At 48.1% G+C, this 20,465-nt stretch overlaps 1 protein-coding gene across 16 annotated transcripts in view; it reads left to right on the top strand.

Moving 5' to 3' along the window:
* The window catches only part of ERC1 (ELKS/RAB6-interacting/CAST family member 1), a 409,085-nt gene that overhangs the window by 370,318 nt on the left and 18,302 nt on the right, over positions 1-20,465 (top strand). For 13 of the 16 annotated variants that reach the window (XM_054168189.1, XM_054168181.1, XM_054168180.1 and 10 more), the window contains one exon: positions 19,565-19,753. In XM_054168189.1, coding sequence (XP_054024164.1) covers positions 19,565-19,753 — 189 coding nt within the window. Of the gene's footprint in view, positions 1-19,564; positions 19,754-20,465 lie in introns of those variants that run through there. The other 3 variants (XM_054168188.1, XM_054168184.1, XM_054168183.1) reach the window with 1 other exon arrangement.

Here is a 20,465-nt window from a genome sequence, read left to right as displayed (position 1 = left end):
GGTTTAAGGCTTTCCCCCTCTACCATTATGGAACTGATAGAATTTAATACTTAATGATGCCATTTCTGTACATGTCATCACTATCAGATAGAGGTCCCCTGAAATGGAGAACTGTTTCTAAACATAGGAGCTCTGCCTGTAGTTTCAGAGAATGGCAGTTTAGATTTCAGTTTACAGTTCAATGTAAATGCCATCTTTCACCCTAAAAGGCCTTCCTAGCCTTCCTAAGCAGAGAAGGGCCACAAGGGTGAGCAGAGGGCTGGAGCTGCTTTGCTATGGAGACAGACTGAGAGAGTTGGGGTTGTTCAGTCTGGAGAAGAGAAGGCTCTGAGGAGACCTTCTTGTGACCTTCCAGTATCTGAAGAGGGCTACAAGAAAGCTGGGGAGGGACATTTGAGGGTGTCAGGGAGTGATAGGGCTGGGGGGAATGGAAAAAAAAACCAGAAGTGGGTAGATTCTGATTGGATGTTAGGAAGAAGTTGTTCCCCATGAGGGTGGTGAGAGACTGGCACAGGTTGCCCAGGGAGGTGGTGGAAGCCTCATCCCTGGAGATTTTGAAGGCCAGGCTGGATGTGGCTCTGGGCAACTTGATGTAGTGTGAGGTGTCCCTGGCCATGGCAGGGGGATTGGAACTAGATGATCCTTGAGGTCACTTCCAGCCCTAACAATTCTGTGATTCAATTGCCACTTATTACACTGTGACCTCATAGGCCTTTTAAATAGATCTTTTTAATTGTTAGATGATGCAGAATGGTCCAAAGCACCAAACTCTCCTACCTGACTCATGCTGCAGTGTAATTTACTGGGCACAGCAGTGGAGCATCGTTTAGGAGCTAAACTCTTTCCTGGCATCGTCTCCCACCACTTATTGTTCTCTTTCTCCCTTTCTCAAATTCTCTAACTGTGAAATGAGCTGAAGTTTCTGTGCAGTGGAAGCTCTGCTTGGGAAAAGTGCTGGGGAACACTATTGCACCATATTCTCAACCAATGTTGTTGCAGTGCCATCCTGGTGGTTCTAATGCATCATTTGGGATGTGTTCCCAGAATTATGTTAGCTATGTATTTTAACTCAATGTATTAATCCTACTCATTTTGCCTTCCCAGATCCTGCTCCTTCTCCAAGAAAGGGAAAATAACTCACTTGTAAAATATTTCAAAAGGAGCTGCCATTCCAGCATGCTGAACAGAGCTTGTTTAGGCTGCTGCTGCTGCTTCCTCACTGTCATCTGCTGCCCTCTGAAGCATCATTTCTAACCCCTCTCTAAAAATCTTCACCTGATTGTGTAATATACAATAATCTGTTTTAATATGGTCACTGCAGTTCTTCATTCCTAGGTGTGAGAGCAGTGTGACAGAGTGTACCTTATGTTTGCCTTGGACCCATACCCTGTGCAAAACTTGAGGGCAGCTACATGAAATACTCTTACTCTACTTCAACATTACCACTTGGCCTGACTTTTGTCGTAGTGGTGACAGTCAGGGCTCCTCACTTCCACTTTCCAGATGGCCAATGCCTTAGTCAGACCCCTAATATGATGCAGTCAAATAAGGTGATGTAATCAATTAAGTGTTAGGAGGTCAGCACTTTGAATACAGTTGTTCCAGCTGATCACAGGAACTGCTTTTATCCCTTCTCTTCTGGAGCCCTGCTTCCTTAATGATGAAACTGAAAGACTCCTGAGCCGTTGAGTCCAGGCAAGGAGACACAGAGAGCTCATGAAAGACAATTGCTGTTCTGAGGAAGTGCAGTTCAAAATCCTGGGTTAGCTGTCTATTCTTTTCAAGCCTTTTCACTCTTGGCCTTTCTTCAGAGAGTAATCCTTTCTCCTTTAGCTGACAGCTCTGAATGATGGAGAGCCTTTTGTGGTGACCTTCTCACTACAGTGTAACAATCCCTACGTGGTGGAGTGTTGTGTCAAGTTCTGGGCACCCCAATACAAGAGAGATGAGGAGGTGCTGGAGCCAAGGCAGAGCAGGGCAAGGAAGCTATGAAGGCCCTGGAGAAGAAATCTGATGGAGTGTGACTGAAGGAGCTGGGGATGGTTAGTGTGGAAAAGAAGAATCTGAGGGGAGACCTCATGGCTCTCTAGAGCTACCTGAAAAGAGATTGTGGAGAGGTTGGTGCTGGTCTCTTCTCCCAAGTAATTAGTGATAGAACAAGAGGGAACAGCCTCAAGCTGCAGCAGGGCAGGGTTAGACTGGACAGTAGGAAGAATTTGTTCCCAGCAAGAGTGGTCAGGGATTGGAAAGTGCTGCCCAGGGAGGTGGTGGAGTCCTCAAGCCTGGCTGTGTTTCAAGGTGTTTTGGATGTGCTGCCTGGGGCTATGGTTTAGAGGTGACCCTTGTAGAGCAGGGTTCTGGGTTGGACTTGGTGATCCTGAGGCTCTTTTCCAACCTGAATGTTTCTGTGACTCTGTGTGAATGAACAACTTAAGTAATGCTTAGTATTTGGGTTTATAACTAATCTTCTACCATTCCAATTTGGAAACTGTACCTGTCCACCTTCCCTCTTGTTCTGTGCCCATACTAGCACATAATGTTTTGCACAGTAAGTACTGTTGGACTGGGATGAGCCAGCCGGAATACTGTCCTTAAAATGATGGCAGCCTCTCTTGGTCCTTTCTCTGTTTCTGGGAAGGAAGGAAGGAAGGAAGGAAGGAAGGAAGGAAGGAAGGATGGGAGGATGGGAGGAAGGAAGGAAAGGAAGGAAGGGAGGGAGGGAGGGAGGAAGGAAGGAAGGAAGGAAGGAAGGAAGGAAGGAAGGAAGGAAGGAAGGAAGGAAGGAAGGAAGGAAGGAAGGAAGGAAGGAAGGAAGGAAGGAAAGGAAGGAAGGGAGGGAGGAAAGGAAGGAAGGAAGGAGGGAGGGAAGGAAGGGAAAGAAGGAGGAGGGAAGGAAGGGAAGGAAGAGAGAAGGGAAGGAAGGAAGGAAGGAAGGAAAGGAAGGAAGGGAGGGAGGAGGGAAGGAAGGAAGGGAGGGAGGAGGGAAGGAAGGGAGGAGGGAAGGAAGGGAGGAGGGAAGGAAGGAAGGAAGGAAGGAAGGAAGGAAGGAAGGAAGGAAGGAAGGAAGGAAGGAAGGAAGGAAGGAAGGAAGGAAAGGAAGGAAGGAAGGGAGGGAGGAGGGAAGGAAGGAAGGAAGGAAGGAAGGAAGGAAGGAAGGAAGGAAGGAAGGAAGGAAGGAAGGAAGGAAGGAAGGGAGGGAGGAGGGAAGGAAGGAAGGAAGGAAGGAAGGAAGGAAGGAAGGAAGGAAGGAAGGAAGGAAAGGAAGGAAGGAAGGGAGGGAGGAGGGAAGGAAGGAAGGAAGGAGGGAAGGAAAGGAAGGAAGGAAGGGAGGGAGGAGGGAAGGAAGGAAGGAAGGAGGGAAGGAAGGAAGGAAGGAAGGAAGGAAGGAAGGAAGGAAGGAAGGAAGGAAGGAAGGAAGGAAGGAAGGAAGGAAGGAAGGAAGGAAAGGAAGGAAGGGAGGGAGGAGGGAAGGAAGGAAGGAAGGGAGGAGGGAAGGAAGGAAGGGAGGAGGGAAGGAAGGAAGGAAGGAAGGAAGGAAGGAAGGAAGGAAGGAGAGAAAGAAAGAAAGAAAGAAAGAAAGAAAGAAAGAAAGAAAGAAAGAAAGAAAGAAAGAAAGAAAGAAAGAGAAAGAAAGAAAGAAAGAAAGAAAGAAAGAAAGAAAGAAAGAAAGAAAGAAAGAAAGAAAGAAAGAAAGAAAGAAAGAAAGAAAGAAAGAAAGAAAGAAAGAAAAAGAAAGAAAGAAAGAAAGAAAGGAAGGAAGAAAGGAAGAGAAAGAAAGAAAGGAAGAGAAAGAAAGAAAAGAGAAAGGAAGAAAGGAAGGCAGAGAAAGAAATAAAGAAAAGTGAGAGAAAGGAAGAAAGGAAGGAAGAGAAAGAAAAGAAAAAGAAAGAAAGAAAGAAGGAAGAAACCAAGAAAGAAAGAAACCAAGAAAGAAACCAAGAAAAGAGAGAGAAAGGAAGAAAGGAAGGAAGAGAAAGAAAGAAAGAAAAAGAAAGACAAGAAAGGAAGAAAGCAAGCCCAAACTCTATTATTTTGTTATCTTAATAAGTATTTTATGTTGGCAGAATATATCCTCTGCCCAAGAACGTTGTATCTAGGAGCACAAAGGAACCAATCTTGATCCACCGTCCATCTCTCTGCTCCCAGAGTGATAAGCCCAGGGTTTGCAGATGGAATTTTTGGCTCTGCAGCTCTGGGATGAGTTAAGCACTCGCCACAGAGGTGTAACTGGATTGTATCACTGTCTTCCTATTATTCTTGCAGATCAAAGAGGAGCACTGGTAGACATTTCTATTCTCAAGCATTCAAACCAGATGTCTGCTTGCTGTTGGTAGAGATTTGTGCTTTTCAGCAGAACAATTGCAAATCGGTCATTATTCATTCCTACCAAATGAGATTAATCCAGGCCTGTGTCTTATTTTCTCTTTTGATTTGCAGATGAATGTGATCTTCTGCTAGTGGCTTGGACTCTGTAGCAAGTAGGAATTCTGTACTCAGACATTTTTGTTTATGGTCACTTCCAGGAGGGCTGATGCTTGCACTTCGTGCTGTGGCCTGTATCTGCCATTTAGATTTCTTATAGCACTCATTGACACCTCAGACTGCAATCATATAAGGCCAAAAGCTTCTGCAAATGATGAATACACTGTTGGTGACATAAAAGAAAGGAGAGCTAAGCCCTGGCACTCACAGACAGGACAGAGACAGAAGAGGAATAGCGGCAACCCCAATGGGGGTGTTGCTGCCAGCACCTTCCAGTTGTCAGTTAGGAGGAAAGAAACTGAGGGAAGGGGAAGATGAACACTGGAGAAAGAATCAAGGCCAAACTTGCCTTCCAACATATTCTCTTCCCCCTCTACTCTGCTCTAGTGAGGCCACACCTGGAATATTGCATCCAGTTCTGGGCTCCCCAGTTCCAGAGGGACAGGGATCTGCCAGAGAGAGTCCAAGGGAGGGCTACAAGGATGCTGAAGGGACTGCAGCACTGCCTGGGGAGGAGAGGCTGAGAGCCCTGGGGTTGTTTAGTCTGGAGAGGAGAAGACTGAGAGGGAATCTGATCAATGTCTATCAATAGCTGAGGGCTGGGGTTCAGGAAGGAAGGGACAGAGACAGCCTCTGCTCAGTTGCACCATGGGATAGGACAAGGGGCACTGGATGGAAACTGCAGCACAGGAGGTTCCAGCTCAACATGAGGAGAAACTTCTTGACTGTGAGGCTCCCAGAGCCCTGGAGCAGGCTACCCAGAGAGGTTGTGGAGTCTCCTTCTCTGGAGCCTTTCCATCCCTGTCTGGATGTGTTCCTGTGTGACCTGTGCTGGATTCTCTGGTCCTGCTCTGGCAGGGGGGTTAGACTGGAAGATCTCCAGAGGTCCCTTCCAACCCCTAACATCCTGTGAGCCTGTGATATTAACTATGAAAATATGCTCAAGAGAAATATGACAACAATCAAAACTGGTAAGGGCATGTGGCCAACCTCTATGCTAATTTTCCTGCCTGGTAAAGTTCTTAATTATTGATGGCACTGTCAGGATTTGCTCAGAGCAGGCTCACCACTGGCACTCCATCTATGTCTGATTGTTTAATGCAACCTATAGACAAGAACTATTGTATACAGATATATATATAGAGATACATATATATGTATAAATAGTTGAATTTGCTAATGAGATTTTGCATTTGAACATAGAGCAAACAACTCTAAAAAGAATTCCTGTGGCCAGGTAAACCAGTTGTTTGTTGGCTTCATTTGGATTGTCTCTGAAAGTGTCATCTACCAGGTGGAGAATTGGAAGAGCACAATGAAGACACAGTGTTAGAGAAGGATGAGCTGATGATTGCTATCAGCAGTGGACAGGGAGGTTGTAGTTCATCTGAGCAGGAAAAGCCCTGACTGCATTCTGTGGCAGACTACTTGAGAAATCCCTCCTGTCTTCCATTAGCAGTGTAACAGGCAGCAGGGAGGCTGGAGGCACTTGGTCACTGACACGTAGGTGTTCCTATGGAGATGCTCTCCCAGGGTCTGTGCTGCAATGTTCTGCTTGCAAACAAAACCATATTAGACCCTCTTTGCTTTTATGCCTTGTCAGAGGAAGAAGCAATAGGCAAGGGATGTGTGTGTGTGTGTGTGCTTTCTTGTTCACTGTTAGATAACAACTGCTGGAAAGCTTGAACAGATTAAAAGTATATCCTGCAGGAAAGCTGGAGAGGGCCATTCTGTAAGGACATGTGGTGACAGGACAAGGAGCAGTGGTTTTAAACCAGAGCAGGATAGATTTAGATTATACATTAGGAAGAGGTTCTTTACTGTGATGGGTGGTGAGACACTGGAACAGGTTGCCCAGGGAAGTTGTGGATGCCTCATCCCTGGAAGTGTTTAAGACCAGGCTGGGTGCAGCTTTGAGCAACCTGGGATAGTGGGAGGTGTCCTGCCCATGGCAGGGGGATTGTAGCTAGATGATCTTTAAGGTCCCTTCTCTGATAAGCTCTTCTCTGGAGACTTTCAAGACCCATCTGGATGCATGCCTGTGTGACTTGTGCTGGATTCTACGGCCCTGCTCTGGCAGGGGGTTGGACTTCATGATCTTCTGTGATCCCTTCCAACCCCTAACATCCTGTGAGCAAGTTGCTCATACCTTTCTCAAGGTGCTGTGTTCCTGTAGAGAAGGAATCAGCATAAAGCCCAATGAAGTCTGTGGAATCAAAACTTCCTTAACTACACCTCCAGACATTTGCTCAGGAGGATTCTATTTACACCCATAGTGTCACATGCAAGCTGCAAAGAGTTGTTAAATAATCTTCACTTGCTGCAGGGATACTTTGTGGTTTGAAATTGCATTCCAAATGTCAGTATCCTAAGTCCAAGTACCCAGTTTCACAGCTGTCATTGAATTTATTGGTCCACACCTTAACCTGATAACTAACACAACTTAAAGAAACAAAATCTCCAAATGAAAGACATTTTAATATATCAAAGTGGAGGGGTTTAGATTCTCTGCAGATCTCTTCTTTTTCCATCCTGGTTTGCTCCACAGCTAAGCTGCTGCCTAAGACATGGTGAGGAAAAAGAAGACTTAGACAGATGAAAACAGCATCTGGAGTTGCATGGCCTCATCTCATCCTGTACTTACACCACAGACTTCTCTCCTCTTCCTCAGCCAGAGGCATGCTGACTGTTGTAGAAGAGATGCAATATGAGCAGAGTGTTACATTTAGGGGTCAGGGATTGGGCAATGGCATTCTGCACACAATTCCCTGCAAGCTTTTGCTCCACAGCACATGTGAGCCAAAGGTGCCAGTGCCATGGAAATAAAAAAAAACACTTCTGGGTTTGTTCAGTGGAAAATTATTTTGAAGCTACTCACTGATTTTCAGGGCTTTGGGAATTCTACCAACCCACTGCAGTTCTTTGCCTCACCTACATCTTGAGGAAAAGATTTTATTTAAACAGAATCACAGAACCGTCAGGGTTGGAAGGGACCTCAAGGCTCAGCCAGTCCCAACCCCCCTGCCATGGGCAGGGACACCTCACACCACAGCAAGTTGCTCGCAGCCACATCCAGCCTGGCTGCAAACACCTCCAGGGATGAGGCTTCCACCACCTACCTGGGCAACCTGTGCCAGGCTCTCACCACCCTCATGGGCAACAACTTCTTCCTAACATCCAATCTGAATCTACCCACTTTTTTTTTCCATTCCCCTCAGTCCTATCACTCCCTGACACCCTAAACAGTCCCTCCGCAGCTTTCTTGTAGCCCCCTGCAGATCCTGGAAGGCCACAAGAAGGTCTCCTCAGAGCCTTCTCTTCTCCAGCCTGCACAACCCCAACTCTCTCAGTCTGTCTCTATAGCAGAGCAGCTCCAGCCCTCTGCTCATCCTCATGGCCCTTCTCTGGACACCTTCCAGCACCTCCAGATCCTTCCTGGAACAGAGGCTCCAGAGCTGGACACAGAGCTCCAGGTGGGGTCTCAGCAGAGCAGAGCAGAGAGGGGGAACTAATGCTAAAGCTGTTTGTGGGTTTTTCCCCAGGTGAAGAGGGTGACCTCTGGAGGCCATGAATCGATTCTGGGATTTGTCCATGGTGTATAAAAGTTTCAAAAAGAGTTTGCTGTAGAAAGCTGAGTTCCTAATTGATTCTGTCAGAAACAAACGGAGTAAGAGAGTTCTGTTAAAACAGGCAGGATCTCTTCCAGCTCAGGAAAACAAAAAATCAGGATGTTTTGTTCTACCCAGAGAAGATTAGGAAGGTTATATTTAAATCCTGGGGGGTTGGGGTTTTTTTTGGTCTTCAAACCAAATCTCAGGAAGCTTCAGCCTGTCTCTGAGCTTGTGTCTCGTGGTCTTCTGAAGAAACCAAGTATCTCTGTGCAGCAATGAACTGAGCTGAACTGAACCCAGGTCAGACAGAATCTATTTGAGAACTTTCTTCTGTTTCCATTTAAAATAAGGAAGGGAAGACATCAGCAATAAATTGTTCTGAATTCTGGAAAGCTTTGCTCTTTCTGGGCCAAATTCATGCCTCGTAAAACTCCGCAGCATCCAATGGCTGCGAGGTGACTGCAGCTGAACCCTTCTGCCTGGTGCCAAACAAACACAAACGCTCTGAGCAAGAAGTCATAATTCAATTTGCCATGCAAATACTTCCAGACTGTATCATTTGGTATCTTAGTTTCCATATCTCCCAATATTAGACATTTTGCTACATAGGCAAAATTTTCCTGTCTGCTAATATCTATAATGAAACCCAGATACAGGGAAGCATCTGAGGACCCACTCTGATCCAACCCATCTTTTATTGGATTGGTTAGGTCCTGCATGGAAGAATTTCTCCTTGACAAACATGATACATTTACCCAGACTTTAAGCCTGTCTTCTCCTGTGCAATGGTACACGAGGGCCACAAGGATGAGCAGAGGGCTGGAGCACCTCTCCTGTGAGGACAGACTGAAAGAGCTGGGGCTGTTCAATCTGGAGAAGAGAAGGCTCCGAGGTGACCTCATTGTGGCCTTCCAGTATCTGAAGGGGGCTACAAGAAGGCTGGGGAGGGACTTCTCAGGATCTCAGGTAGTGATAGGACTAGGGGGAATGGAATGAAGCTGGAGGTGGGGAGATTCAGGCTGGAGGTGAGGAGGAAGTGGTGAAGTCCTGGAATGGGTTGTCCAGGGAGGTGGTTGGGGCCCCGTCCCTGGAGGTGTTTAAGCCCAGGCTGGATGAGGCTCTGGCCAGGCTGATCTAGTGTGTGGTGTCCCTGCTCATGGCAGGGGGGTTGGAACTAGATGATCCTTGTGGTCCCTTCCAACCCTGACTGATACTATACTATACTATACTATGGTAGTTCAGGAGGTAGACAATGTTGGGTAGCTTAGCTGCATCTACGTGTGACGAAGTGTCAAAATCATTTCCCAGGCTGATGTGAAAGTTGTGATGGAGGGCAGATAAAGGGCTGCCTCCATTTAACTGGTTTTCAAAGCATCATTGTTATGGCCAGTCTCAAGTTTTGAGGAGGCCTTTGATGGGGTTTTGAGGGTTTGGTTGTGTTTTTCTCTGAAGTGCCTGGTTCTGCCTTTTCAGGATCTGGAAAGCACACTCAAGGTCCACAGATCAGGCCAGCAAGAGACAGCATTTCTCAAATTGGTTAATCCCTGGAAGCTTTCAGATTCTTTCTATACTTCCTTTTAAAAGCTTTTTTTATAAAAACAGTGACATTTTGACCTCACATTATTTACTTTGACCCAGATTAGCTGTCAGTTTTAGTTTATTTTTGTCTTTACAATAATTGTTCTCCTAGAGATTTTCTCAAATATTTAGAGATTTATGGGCAAGCTGAGAAAAGCCTGCTGAACCACATGGAATCATGGACTTGTCAGGGCTGGAAGGGACCTCAAGGATCAGCCAGTGCCAACCCCCCTGCCATGGCCAGGGACACCTCACACTACAGCAGGTTGCCCAGAGCCACATCCAGCCTGGCCTTCAAAACCTCCAGGGATGAGGCTTCCACCACCTCCCTGGGCAACCTGTGCCAGTCTCTCACCACCCTCAGGGGAAAGAACTTCCTAACATCCAATCTGAATCTCTCCATTTCTAGTTTTGCTCTATTCCCCCAGCCCTATCACTCCCTGACACCCTAAAAAGTCCCTCCCTAGCTTTCCTATAGCCCCTTTCAGATACTGGAATGCCACAAGAAGATCTCCTCTGAGCCTTCTTCTCTCCAGACTGCACAACCCCAACTCCCTCAAGTCTGCCTCCATAGCAGAGCAGCTGCAGCCCTCTGCTCATCCTCATGGCCCTTCTCTGGACACCTTCCAGCACCTCCAGATCTTTCCTGTAACAAAGGCTCCAGAACTGGACACAGTGCTCCAGGTGGGGACTCACCAAAGTGGAGTAGAGGAGGAGAATCACCTCTGCCTACTGCTGGCCACACTTCTCATGCTGCAGCGCAGGCTCTGCTTGGCTCTCTGGGCTGCAAGTGCTCACTGCTGGCTCCTGTTGAGCGTCTCATCCACAGTATCACAGTATCACCATGGTTGGAAGAGACCTCAAAGATCATTGAGTCCAACCTGTCACCACAGACCTCGTGACTAAACCATGGCACCAAGTGCCACATCCAATCCCCTCTTGAGCACCTCCAGGGATGGTGACTCCACCACCTCCCTGGGCAGCACATTCCAATGATGAACGACTCTCTCAGTGAAGAACTTTCTCCTCACCTCCAGAACAGGGCCCAGAACTGGACACAGGACTCAAGGTGTGGCCTAACCAGTGCAGAGTACAGGGCCACTCTTCCTGAGCTCCTCCTGCCTTGCTGTTAAACATTGAGGCAAAGAAGGTGTTCAGGACCTCAGCCCTTTCCTCATCTTCAGTCACAGTGTTCCCCTCCAGGTCCAGTAAGGAGTGCAGGTTCTTCTTGCCCTCTTTTTAGTGTTGATATATTTGTAACAATGCTTTTTGTTGTCTCTCACAGAGGTGTTCAGCTTCAGTTCCCACTGGGCCTTTGCCTCTCTCATTTTATTCCTACATAATCTAACAGCTTCCTTGAACATACCTGGAGAAGCCTTCCCCTCCTTCCAAAGGTGACACAGCCTCTTTTTTCCCCTTCAATCCTCCAGGAGCTGCTTGCTCATCCAGGCCCAGAGCCTTCCCCTGGGTTCATCTTTCAGCACATGGGCACTGCCAGTTCCTGTGCCTTCAAGAGCTCCTGCATGAAGCAGCTCCAATCCTCCTGGACCCCTCGGTTCCTGAGGGTTGATACCCAGGGAGCTTTACAAATAAGTTTCTTAAAGAGGCTGAAGTTTGCCCTCCTGCAGTCCAAGGTGAAGGTTCTGTTGGTGCTCCTCCCAATCCCCCTGCATGTTGAAAACTTCACTATCTCGTGGTCACTGCACCCTAGGCAGCCTCCCACGGTCACATCCCCCACCAGCCCTTCCCTATTGGAGAGCAGCAGGTCAAGCAGAGCCTGGCCCCTGCTAGGCTCACTTAACAGCCTCAGGAAGCTGTCCTCTATTCGCTCCAGGAATCTTCTGGACTGCCTCCTCTCTGCTGAATTAAGTTCCCAGCAGATATCTGGCAGGTTGAAGTCACCCACAAGGACAAGATCTGATGATCTTGAGACAGCCTCCAGTTGCTTGTAGAATAATTCATCTGCCTCCTCATCCTGGCTGGGTGGTCTGCAACAGACTCCCACCAGGATGTCAGACTTGGTTTAGGTGTGCATCTAAGGCTTTCTTCAAAATGGGAGCTGCAGACATATTGCTGAGTAGAAATTTAGAAGGCATTCTCTGAAATGAATCAAGTTAATTACTTGGTTCTGCAAAAATAAAGTGGTTGCTTACTTCAGAGGAGAAAGGAATATTGGCAAGGAGAAAGGTGACCAGGTCATTAGCCCTTCTACCTGGAGAACCTGTAATCCAAAGCTGGTGGTGGTGATGAATGAGTCTGATGACACATTGATTGAAATCATTCTGCAGACATCTGTGGATAGCCAAGCTGGCATTAGCCTCAGGTGAATGCTGCTGCACTTACACCATCCATCCTCTGCTTTTCTTTCTGCTGTACACACCTGGGTGGGTTTGCATGTTTGCATCAGAGACTGATCAAACTCTTTAAGCACCACAGGTGTCTCTATGGGAAATGCATTCATCTTTCACAGTAAAAGTAACCAAAGAGCTCTCATTCAGCAGCAAGTATCCTTTCTCATCTCTCTGTGGTGGTGAATGGTGCCACAGCCAGCTGGCGGCCAGTCAGTAGTGGAGTCCCCCAGGGATCAGTGCTGGGCCCCATGCTCTTTAACATCTTTATTGATGATCTGGATGAGGGCATTGAGTCCATCAGCAGTAAATTTGCTGACGACACCAAGCTGGGGGCAGGAGTTGATCTGCTGGAGGGTAGAGAGGCTCTGCAGAGGGACCTCAACAGGCTGGACAGATGGGCAGAGTCCAAGGGCAGGAGATTGAACACATCCAAGTGCCAGGTGCTGCACATTGGCCACAGCAACCCCAGGCAGGGAGGTCATTCTGCCCTGTACACTGCACTGGTTAGGTCACACCTCGAGTCCTGTGTCCAGTTCTGGGCTCCTCAGTTTAGGAAGGAGGTTGACTTGCTGGAGCAAGTCCAGAGAAGGGCAACAAAGTTGGTGAGGGGCTTGGAACACAGCCCTGTGAGGAGAGGCTGAGGGAGCTGGGGTAGCTTAGCCTGGAGAAGAGGAGGCTCAGGGGTGACCTTATTGCTCTCTACAACTGCCTGAGGGGGGGTTGTAGACAGGCAGAGGTTGGTCTCTTCTCCCAGGCAACCAGCACCAGAACAAGAGGACACAGTCTCAGGCTGCACCAGGGGAGGTTCAGGCTGGATGTTAGGAAGAAGTTCTACACAGAGAGATTGCCCATTGGAATGGGCTGCCCAGGGAGGTGGTGGAGTCACTATCACTGGAGGTGTTCAGGAGGAAACTTCACAGGGTGCTTGATGCCATGGGTTAGTTGATTAGGTGGTGTTGGATGATAGGTTGGACACGATGATCTTGAAGGTCTCTTCCAACCTGGTCTATTCTATTCTATTCTATTCTGTTCTAAATGCAGCTTTACCGGCTGTGGCAAAGCAGCTCCCAACAACCCATGAGGTGGTAGAGAGCAGGCATTTCTTTATGGAACTTGATGCTGGACACCTAGGGGATCACTCCACGTAGGTGTACTCCAGCCAGTAACATTCAAAGAATATATGGTTACACCAGCATTCTTCTAGGAAATTAATAACATATTCATATGAGTTCTGGGAACTCATCCCACGTGTGAATCTCCTTCAGGTACTCTCATTGTGGACTGCAGGGGTCCTCTGGTGGTCCTTCAGAGTCTTCATCATAGAATCATAGAACATTAGAGGTTAGAAGGGACCTCCAGAGATCATCAAGTCCAACCCCCCTGACAGAGCAACATCACCCAGGGCAGTCTGCACAGCAATGCATCCAGGTGGGTTTGAAAAGTCTCCAGAGAAGGAGACTCCACAACCTCTCTGGGCAGCCTGCTCCAGGGCTCTGGCACCCTCACACCAAAGATGTTTCTCCTCATGTTGAGCTGAAACCTTCTCTCTTCAAGTTTGTATCCATTGGTCCTTGTCTTACTACTGTGCACCACCCAAAAGAGCTTGGCCCCCTCCACTTGACACCCACCCCTCAGCTATTGATAGGCATTGATCAGATCCCCTCTCAGCCTTCTCTTCTCCAGACTAAACAGCCCCAGGGCTCTCAGTCTCTCTTCACAGGGGAGATGCTCAAGTCCCCTAAGCATCCTCATGGCTCTCTGTTGGACTCTCTCCAGCAGCTCTCTGTCTCTCTTGAGCTAGGGAGCCCCAAACTGGACACAGGATTGCAGCTGTGGTCTCAGCAGAGCAGAGTAGAGGGGGAGAGGAACCTCCCTAGATGTGCTGGACACACTGTTCTTGATGCTCCCCACCCATGATCTCCCCCAACCCTTCTGGATTTTAGCTGAACTTCTTCCTTGTGCATGTTCTGGGGGCTACCTGATACAGATGATGAGACAAGCTGGCCAGAGAGTCAGCCCAAACCAGCTCGCTCTTCTTTCTCAAGCCCACAGTTTACGCATTAATGAGTATTAGTTGATACAGTAGATGCATTCTGTTAGGACTACATACTCCAGTACAAATGGATACGTTCTATGAGGATTTCACATTTCCTTGTGTTCAGTTCTGGGCCCTTCACAACAAGAGTGACATTGATTTTCTGGGTTATGTCCAGAGAAGGTCAATGAGGCTGGAGAAGGACCTAGGGCACCTGCCCTGTGAGGAGAGGCAGAAGGAGCTGGGGATGTTCAGTGTGGAGAAGAGGAGGCTGAGAGGAGACCTCACTGCTCTCTACAGCTCCCTGAAGGGAGGTTGGAGCGAGGAGGGGGCAGCCTCTGCTCCTCGGTGGCAAGAGACAGGAGCAGAGGAAATGGTTCCAAGCTTTGCCAGGGGAGGTTCAGGCTGGATGCTGGGAAATATTTCTTCCCAGAGAGGGTTCTCAGACACTGGAATGGTCTGCCCAGGGCAGTGCTGGAGTCCCCATCCCTGGAGGTGTTTCAGCAGTGTGTGGAGCTGGTGCTAAGGGACATGGTTTGGTGTTGACCCTGCAGTGCTGGGTCGAGGGTTGGACTGGATGAGCTTGGAGGTCTCTTCCAGCTGGATGTTGTCTGTGGTTCTGTGATTCTGCAAATGTTCCTGGGCTATCATGCTATCAGCAGAATCTTACACTAAAAAGCTTTTAAACAGTTGCTGTGTTTCAGCTGAGCATTGTGCAGCAGCAGTGAGCCTACCACTGCAGGAGCAGCACTGATGGCAGTCTAAAGCTTCTCTTTGTTCTGCACCAGTGACTTGAAGAAGTGCAGTTAGTTAGATTCACCTTTGTCCTGCTCAAAGATAAAGAAAAGCAGTCTGTGAACCCTCAAAATACCTGAATGTGTTGTTTCCCAGTCGAATTTGTTTTGGAATATGTTCCCAAATTGCTTTATCAGCTGGGAGAGGTGGTTTGGGTTTGTGGCAGACATTTGTCAGGCATTTCATGTTCCTGCTTCAGAGGTGCATTGATTGCCTTTTTTAGTGTCAAACTTAACTCTCCATTAACCATATTCTCAGCTTCAGGGTACATTAAGCAGGCTTCATTCCATGCATTGATGAGGATGGCCTAAACCTATCAGGGCAATTAATGAATCAGGGCTGCTTTAGGAAATATTCCTGGGTTGGGTCTGTTTCCCCCTTGTTTTCTTAGAAAGCTCTGCAGCTCTGAACTGATCCTGAGAGCTGGATGGTGTCTGTGAATCCAGCATGCCCTGCCTTCGCACTTAGCAAACGCTCTTCCACCCTCTTGAGATAAGGCAGTGGCAGCTCTGCTGTGTGGGAAGCACGGTGCCTCCTGCTAAGTGGCTAGCTCCAATTAGATATGGCAGGAAGGCAGATAGGAAGGGCACTTCCCACTTGACTGGCAGGCTTTAATGGATCCCAAGTGAGAGGAATGATTGCTCTGCTAAGGGCTTCGGGAGGGCTGCTAGTTAAGAACTTTCACACGCCTCATTTGGCCTGTTTCCAGCCTGAGGTAAGGGGGAAGGGTACAGCAGGGACGTGCTGCAGAAGGGGACTTGTGCATGAGAAATCAAATTCGACTGTTTGGTGCAAACCTTTGGCTGTTACTCACCAGACAGCTCTGCTCTCTCTGCTTTGGGGAAGGTTTCTGTTCACAAAAAACACATCCCTGGAGCTATTTCAAAGAGGCAGGGATGTGGTGCTGAGGGACGTGGTTTAGCATCAGACTTGGTAGAGTTAGAGAATGGTTGGACTTGATGATCTTATAGGTCTTTTCCAACTGAAACAATCCTGTGACACACCAGCCAAGACACTTGAGCCACTCTTTGAGCTTCCCAAAACACAGCACCTGGAGCTCCTGCTCTAATAGGAACTACAAGTCCCTGCAAATAGCCAAGGAAATCATAGAATCATAGAATCAATCAGGTTGGAAAAGACCTCAAAGATCAGCAAGTCCAACCTGTCACCCAACACCTCCTGACAACTAAACCATGGCATCAAGTGCCACATCCAATCCCCTCTTGAACACCTCCCTTCAGGTAGTTGTAGAGAGAAAGAAGGTCTTCCCTGAGCCTCCTCTTCTCCAGGCTAAGCAACCCCAGCTCCCTTAGCCTCTCCTCACAGGGCTGTGCTCCAGACCCCTCCCCAGCTTTGTTGCCCTTCTCTGGACACCTTCCAGCAGCTCAACATCTTTCCTAAACTGAGGGGCCCAGAACTGGACACAGGACTCAAGGTGTGGCCTAGCCAGTGCTGAGCACAGGGCAGAATGACCTCCCTGCTCCTGCTGGCCACACTGTTCCTGATGCAGGCCAGGATGCCATTGGCCTTCTTGGCCACCTGGGCACACTGCTGGCTCATGTTCAGCCTACCATCGACCAGCACCCCCAGGTCCCTCTCTGCCTGGCTGCTCTCCAGCCACTCTGACCCCAGCCTGTAGCACTGCCTGGGGTTGCTGTGGCCAATGTGCAGCACCCGGCACTTGGATGTGTTCAATCTCCTGCCCTTGGACCCTTCCCATCTGTCCAGCCTGTCCAGGTCCCTCTGCAGAGCTCTCCTCTAACGGATCAACTCTAACAGATCAACTCCTGCCCCCAGCTTGCTGTCATCTGCACCCTTACTGATGATGGACTCCATCCCCTCATCCCGATCATCAATAAAGATGAACAGGATGGGGCCCAGCACAGATCCCTGGGGGACACCACTGGTGCCTGGCTGCCAGCTGGATGTGGCATCATTCACCAACACCTTCTGGGCTCAGCCCTCCATTCAGTTCCTAACCCAGCATATCACACAGCTCTGATTTCTGTCTGCCCCGTGGTTACTTAGGTGAAGATCCATCACAAGGCAGCACCAACATGAAGCTCCAACCCCATCTCACTAACCACCCCCAGGATAGCTCTTAGCATCACTTCTTATTACAGTGCAGCAGCCCAGAGCAAGAGCAGGGGACTTGCAGGGCCCAGCATCTTCAGCACCCACCTGGATGTGCCTCCCTCATCTGATGGATATTCAATGGACTGTGGGATCTGAAACGAGCTCAAGGCAGCTGGAACACTGATTGAAGAGCTACTTGTGAGACTCTGGCTACTGATTGTTTATAAAATAATAGTTTTTAAAGTTGTGACCAAACTATTTCATGCCATATTGCAGTTCAGATTCAGTATAACCCTAAATTTCATTGCATTCTTCTCTTCAGAAGCAGATCTGCCTGCTGCAGCCTGCTGCCTTGAGACATCAAGCCATGATTTTTATGTGTGTTTATATCTGCAGACAGATGTTGCTCTGGGGTGGCACACAGCAGTAGAGCTTTCAACAAAGCACCTGAGCTCACTTTGGTAGAAGCCTCATCCCTGGAGGTTCTTAAGGCCAGGCTGGATGTGGCTGCGAGCAACCTGCTGTAGTGTGAGGTGTTCCTGCCCACGGCAGGGGGGTTGGAACTGGATGATGCTTGAGGTCCCTTCCAGCCCTGACAGTTCTATGATTCTCTGCAGGTTTCTTGTCTGCCCTTTCTACCATGGCTGCCATGTGGCTTTTCATAGCTGCTGGCACCCTGGTGATGTTTGGTGTAGGCTCTGCAGGACAAGGAGCCTGATGTTGGTTAGCTGCTTAGCCCTGACTCTCAGATCCTCTTACTCTGCAGAAATGAATCTGTGCAGAACAGTGTTAGAAGCAAAACAAGTGAGCCCTGACAGCCTTATTAAAAGGGCTCAGAGACAGGCTCTGTATTGAAAGCAGTGCCAGCACCCTGTTCCTGTTGACTCGGAGATTATCTCACTCCTAATTCAGGAGGGTCAGAGGTGTCCTACTAAAAAGATGTCCCCAGCCTGCTAACAAACAGCAGTTGCAGCCCCTGCCTGGGAACACAAAGACAAGCTGTCAGTATTGTCACAAGGCTTTCCAGATCTCCTAGCTGGTGCACATCAGTGCCTGCCTTAGCACCTCACTTTCTGGCGTGGAGGCACTAAGCTCAGTTTTCCCTTGGGTTTTCATCAGCTGCAAACATGCAGTTTTGTATTCCTGGGCTGATACACCCACAGGCACCTAGGACAAGATGAAGCAGTGTCCTTGTGAGAGGGCACAGTGAGGCATTCCTCTTATGTATTTATGCACTTGAGCTTTATATTTTAGTGAAAAATGGCTCTTCAAATACTGTTTATAGAAACTGGATGGCTCCAGTGTGGATTGCAATGAGGAACAAGGATTAAACTGACATGGGTAAAGGATAATGAAATAAAATAGTACTTGCTGAATGTTATGGGTTTAAGATTGGAGCTCTTGACCACAGAGTACAGTCCTCCAGGGACCCAGCCATGGAAGTGGACACCAGAAAGTGCAAGCTTTTGCTATTTCATTCCCATCAGCCTGCATCTCCCTTCCCTATACACAATGGCTGCAGAGTCAGCTTCTGCCCTTTTCTTCTTCTCTCTGCTCCCAGCCAGACCTTACCTCTTGTGGGGGAGGTTTGTGGCCTGGCTTCAGCCTTGGCAGAGCTAATTTGTACTGCATCATTTGGGTAGGGAGCTACTGGGGGGAAGGGGGCTTTGAGGCCCGGGGTATTGAGACCTGGTTGGGGGAAAGGTTTGGAAGGTGATGGCCTTCCAGTAGTGAGATTTTGGAGAAGCCCAGGCTGGAGAGCTGGGCTGAGGCTGCATATGAGCTGTTGTGCATTTTGGGGTGCTTTCCATGTTTTTGTCCTGTTGTACATAGCTGTGAACAGCACTTCCATTGAAACTTCCAACCCTTTCCAAGCCTGTGTGGAGCATTTTCTTTCACTCCTTTGGGGAGGGGCAAAAGAGCTTCTGTCTGCTCCCTAAAATCACGACACTGAAGTCCTTTGATTTGCTTTTCTTAGACTGTTGTGTTGAATCTGACTGGGATAACAAATTAAGATCATTGCCCTTTTGAAACTGTAGAACTACATCTCAATGGTAGAAACATGATAGAAAACTGAAATCTTAAGATCTGAGTGGCATATTTGTGTGTCAAATATGTCTCTATCCACGTTCTTCATCACAGAGACAAACACCATCATTTGAAACTATCCTCTTCAGGATATGTGTATTGCACACTGAAGTTACAGTGAAAATGTTCATTGGCAATATTAGTTAGTATCTGCATTGCTCTTGCCTCAGTTGTGGACACACACCTTTGACAAGGAAAACTGCTTTCCTTAAAGCAGGGGCTTGAACTAGGTGGCAGAAGCACTGCTGGGTAATCAGTACTGTTAATGTATTCAACTTAATCCTGTTCCATTTTTCACCCATATCATCAAACATTAATCAAAACAGCTACCATCACCATATCCCCCACCCCTAGTGCAGTCGATTTCTTTCTGCTTCAGCTGGATGGTTGCTGGGCTGCTGGAGAGGACTATGGGGGCAATGGAAAGAGGGTGTTCAGGTGTCTTCCAGCATGCAGCTGCACAACGCTGTAGCTGAGGGGTTGAGCTTTGCCTTCACCATGGCTTGGGTCTCTGGCTGTGCCTCACTGTTTCTGTTCTCCTGTTTCAGATAATTCAGCCCCTCTTAGAACTTGATCAGAATCGCAGCAAGTTGAAGTTGTACATTGGACATCTGACAGCCCTCTGCCACGACCGTGACCCCCTGATCCTGCGTGGACTCACCCCGCCTGCTTCCTACCACCTGGACGATGACCGGGCAGCCTGGGAGACAGAGCTGCAGAAGATGACCCAGGAGCAGGTGAGTTTGTGCTCTGAAGCTCTGAACAAGGGCCTGAACTGTTGATGTAGGTCTTACTAATGTGCCACACCAAAACACTGGGAAACTACTCTGTAAGTGGTGAAACCAGGTAGCAAGGATGCTGCAGCTGATAGGAAGAGTCAGTCATTTCTGGAATCATTGCCTTTTCTTAGGGAGTTTCATCTGGGCTTTGCTTGAGGCCATGCTTCTACACACTCATGGGGAATCAAACTGTGAGGCTACCCTGTTTTATCTATGAATGTAGACATAGTGATATGAAATCATTTTTTAATGGCATTCCCCATTTTTATTTTACCTGGCACATTTTTAGGAGTCGCTTTCTGTGAGTGAATGCAATGCCTTTGCCTCCTGTTACAGCATCTTCTTCCAGTAATTCTTCCTGCTTGCCACTTTACCTGGGCACCTGCCTCAAGATTTGGACCCAGTGTGCTAGGTGCAGTACCCCCATGAGTGTGCAGATGCTCAGAGGGTGGTCTCAGAAGCCCAACAGTGTATTTTGAGGAGTGTTGGAATACAGAACTGAAGGGGCTTGGTAACACCTCCTCTGAGTCTCTACAGAGACTGTCAATCGAGCCATAATTCATGTGCTAAAATAATCTTCCTTTATCCCAGCTCTGGTGAAGCTTTGCCTTTCCTTAAGCCATTCACTGGCAGTTTTTATCTCTTGGTTTTGGATTACAATTCATCATTC

The sequence above is a fragment of the Dryobates pubescens genome, chromosome 15 (assembly GCF_014839835.1).
Source record: "Dryobates pubescens isolate bDryPub1 chromosome 15, bDryPub1.pri, whole genome shotgun sequence".
NCBI classification, from domain to species: Eukaryota; Metazoa; Chordata; class Aves; order Piciformes; family Picidae; genus Dryobates; species Dryobates pubescens.
The sequence above is the reverse complement of the archived record's forward strand: the minus strand, read 5'-3'. Positions and strand labels throughout refer to the sequence as shown.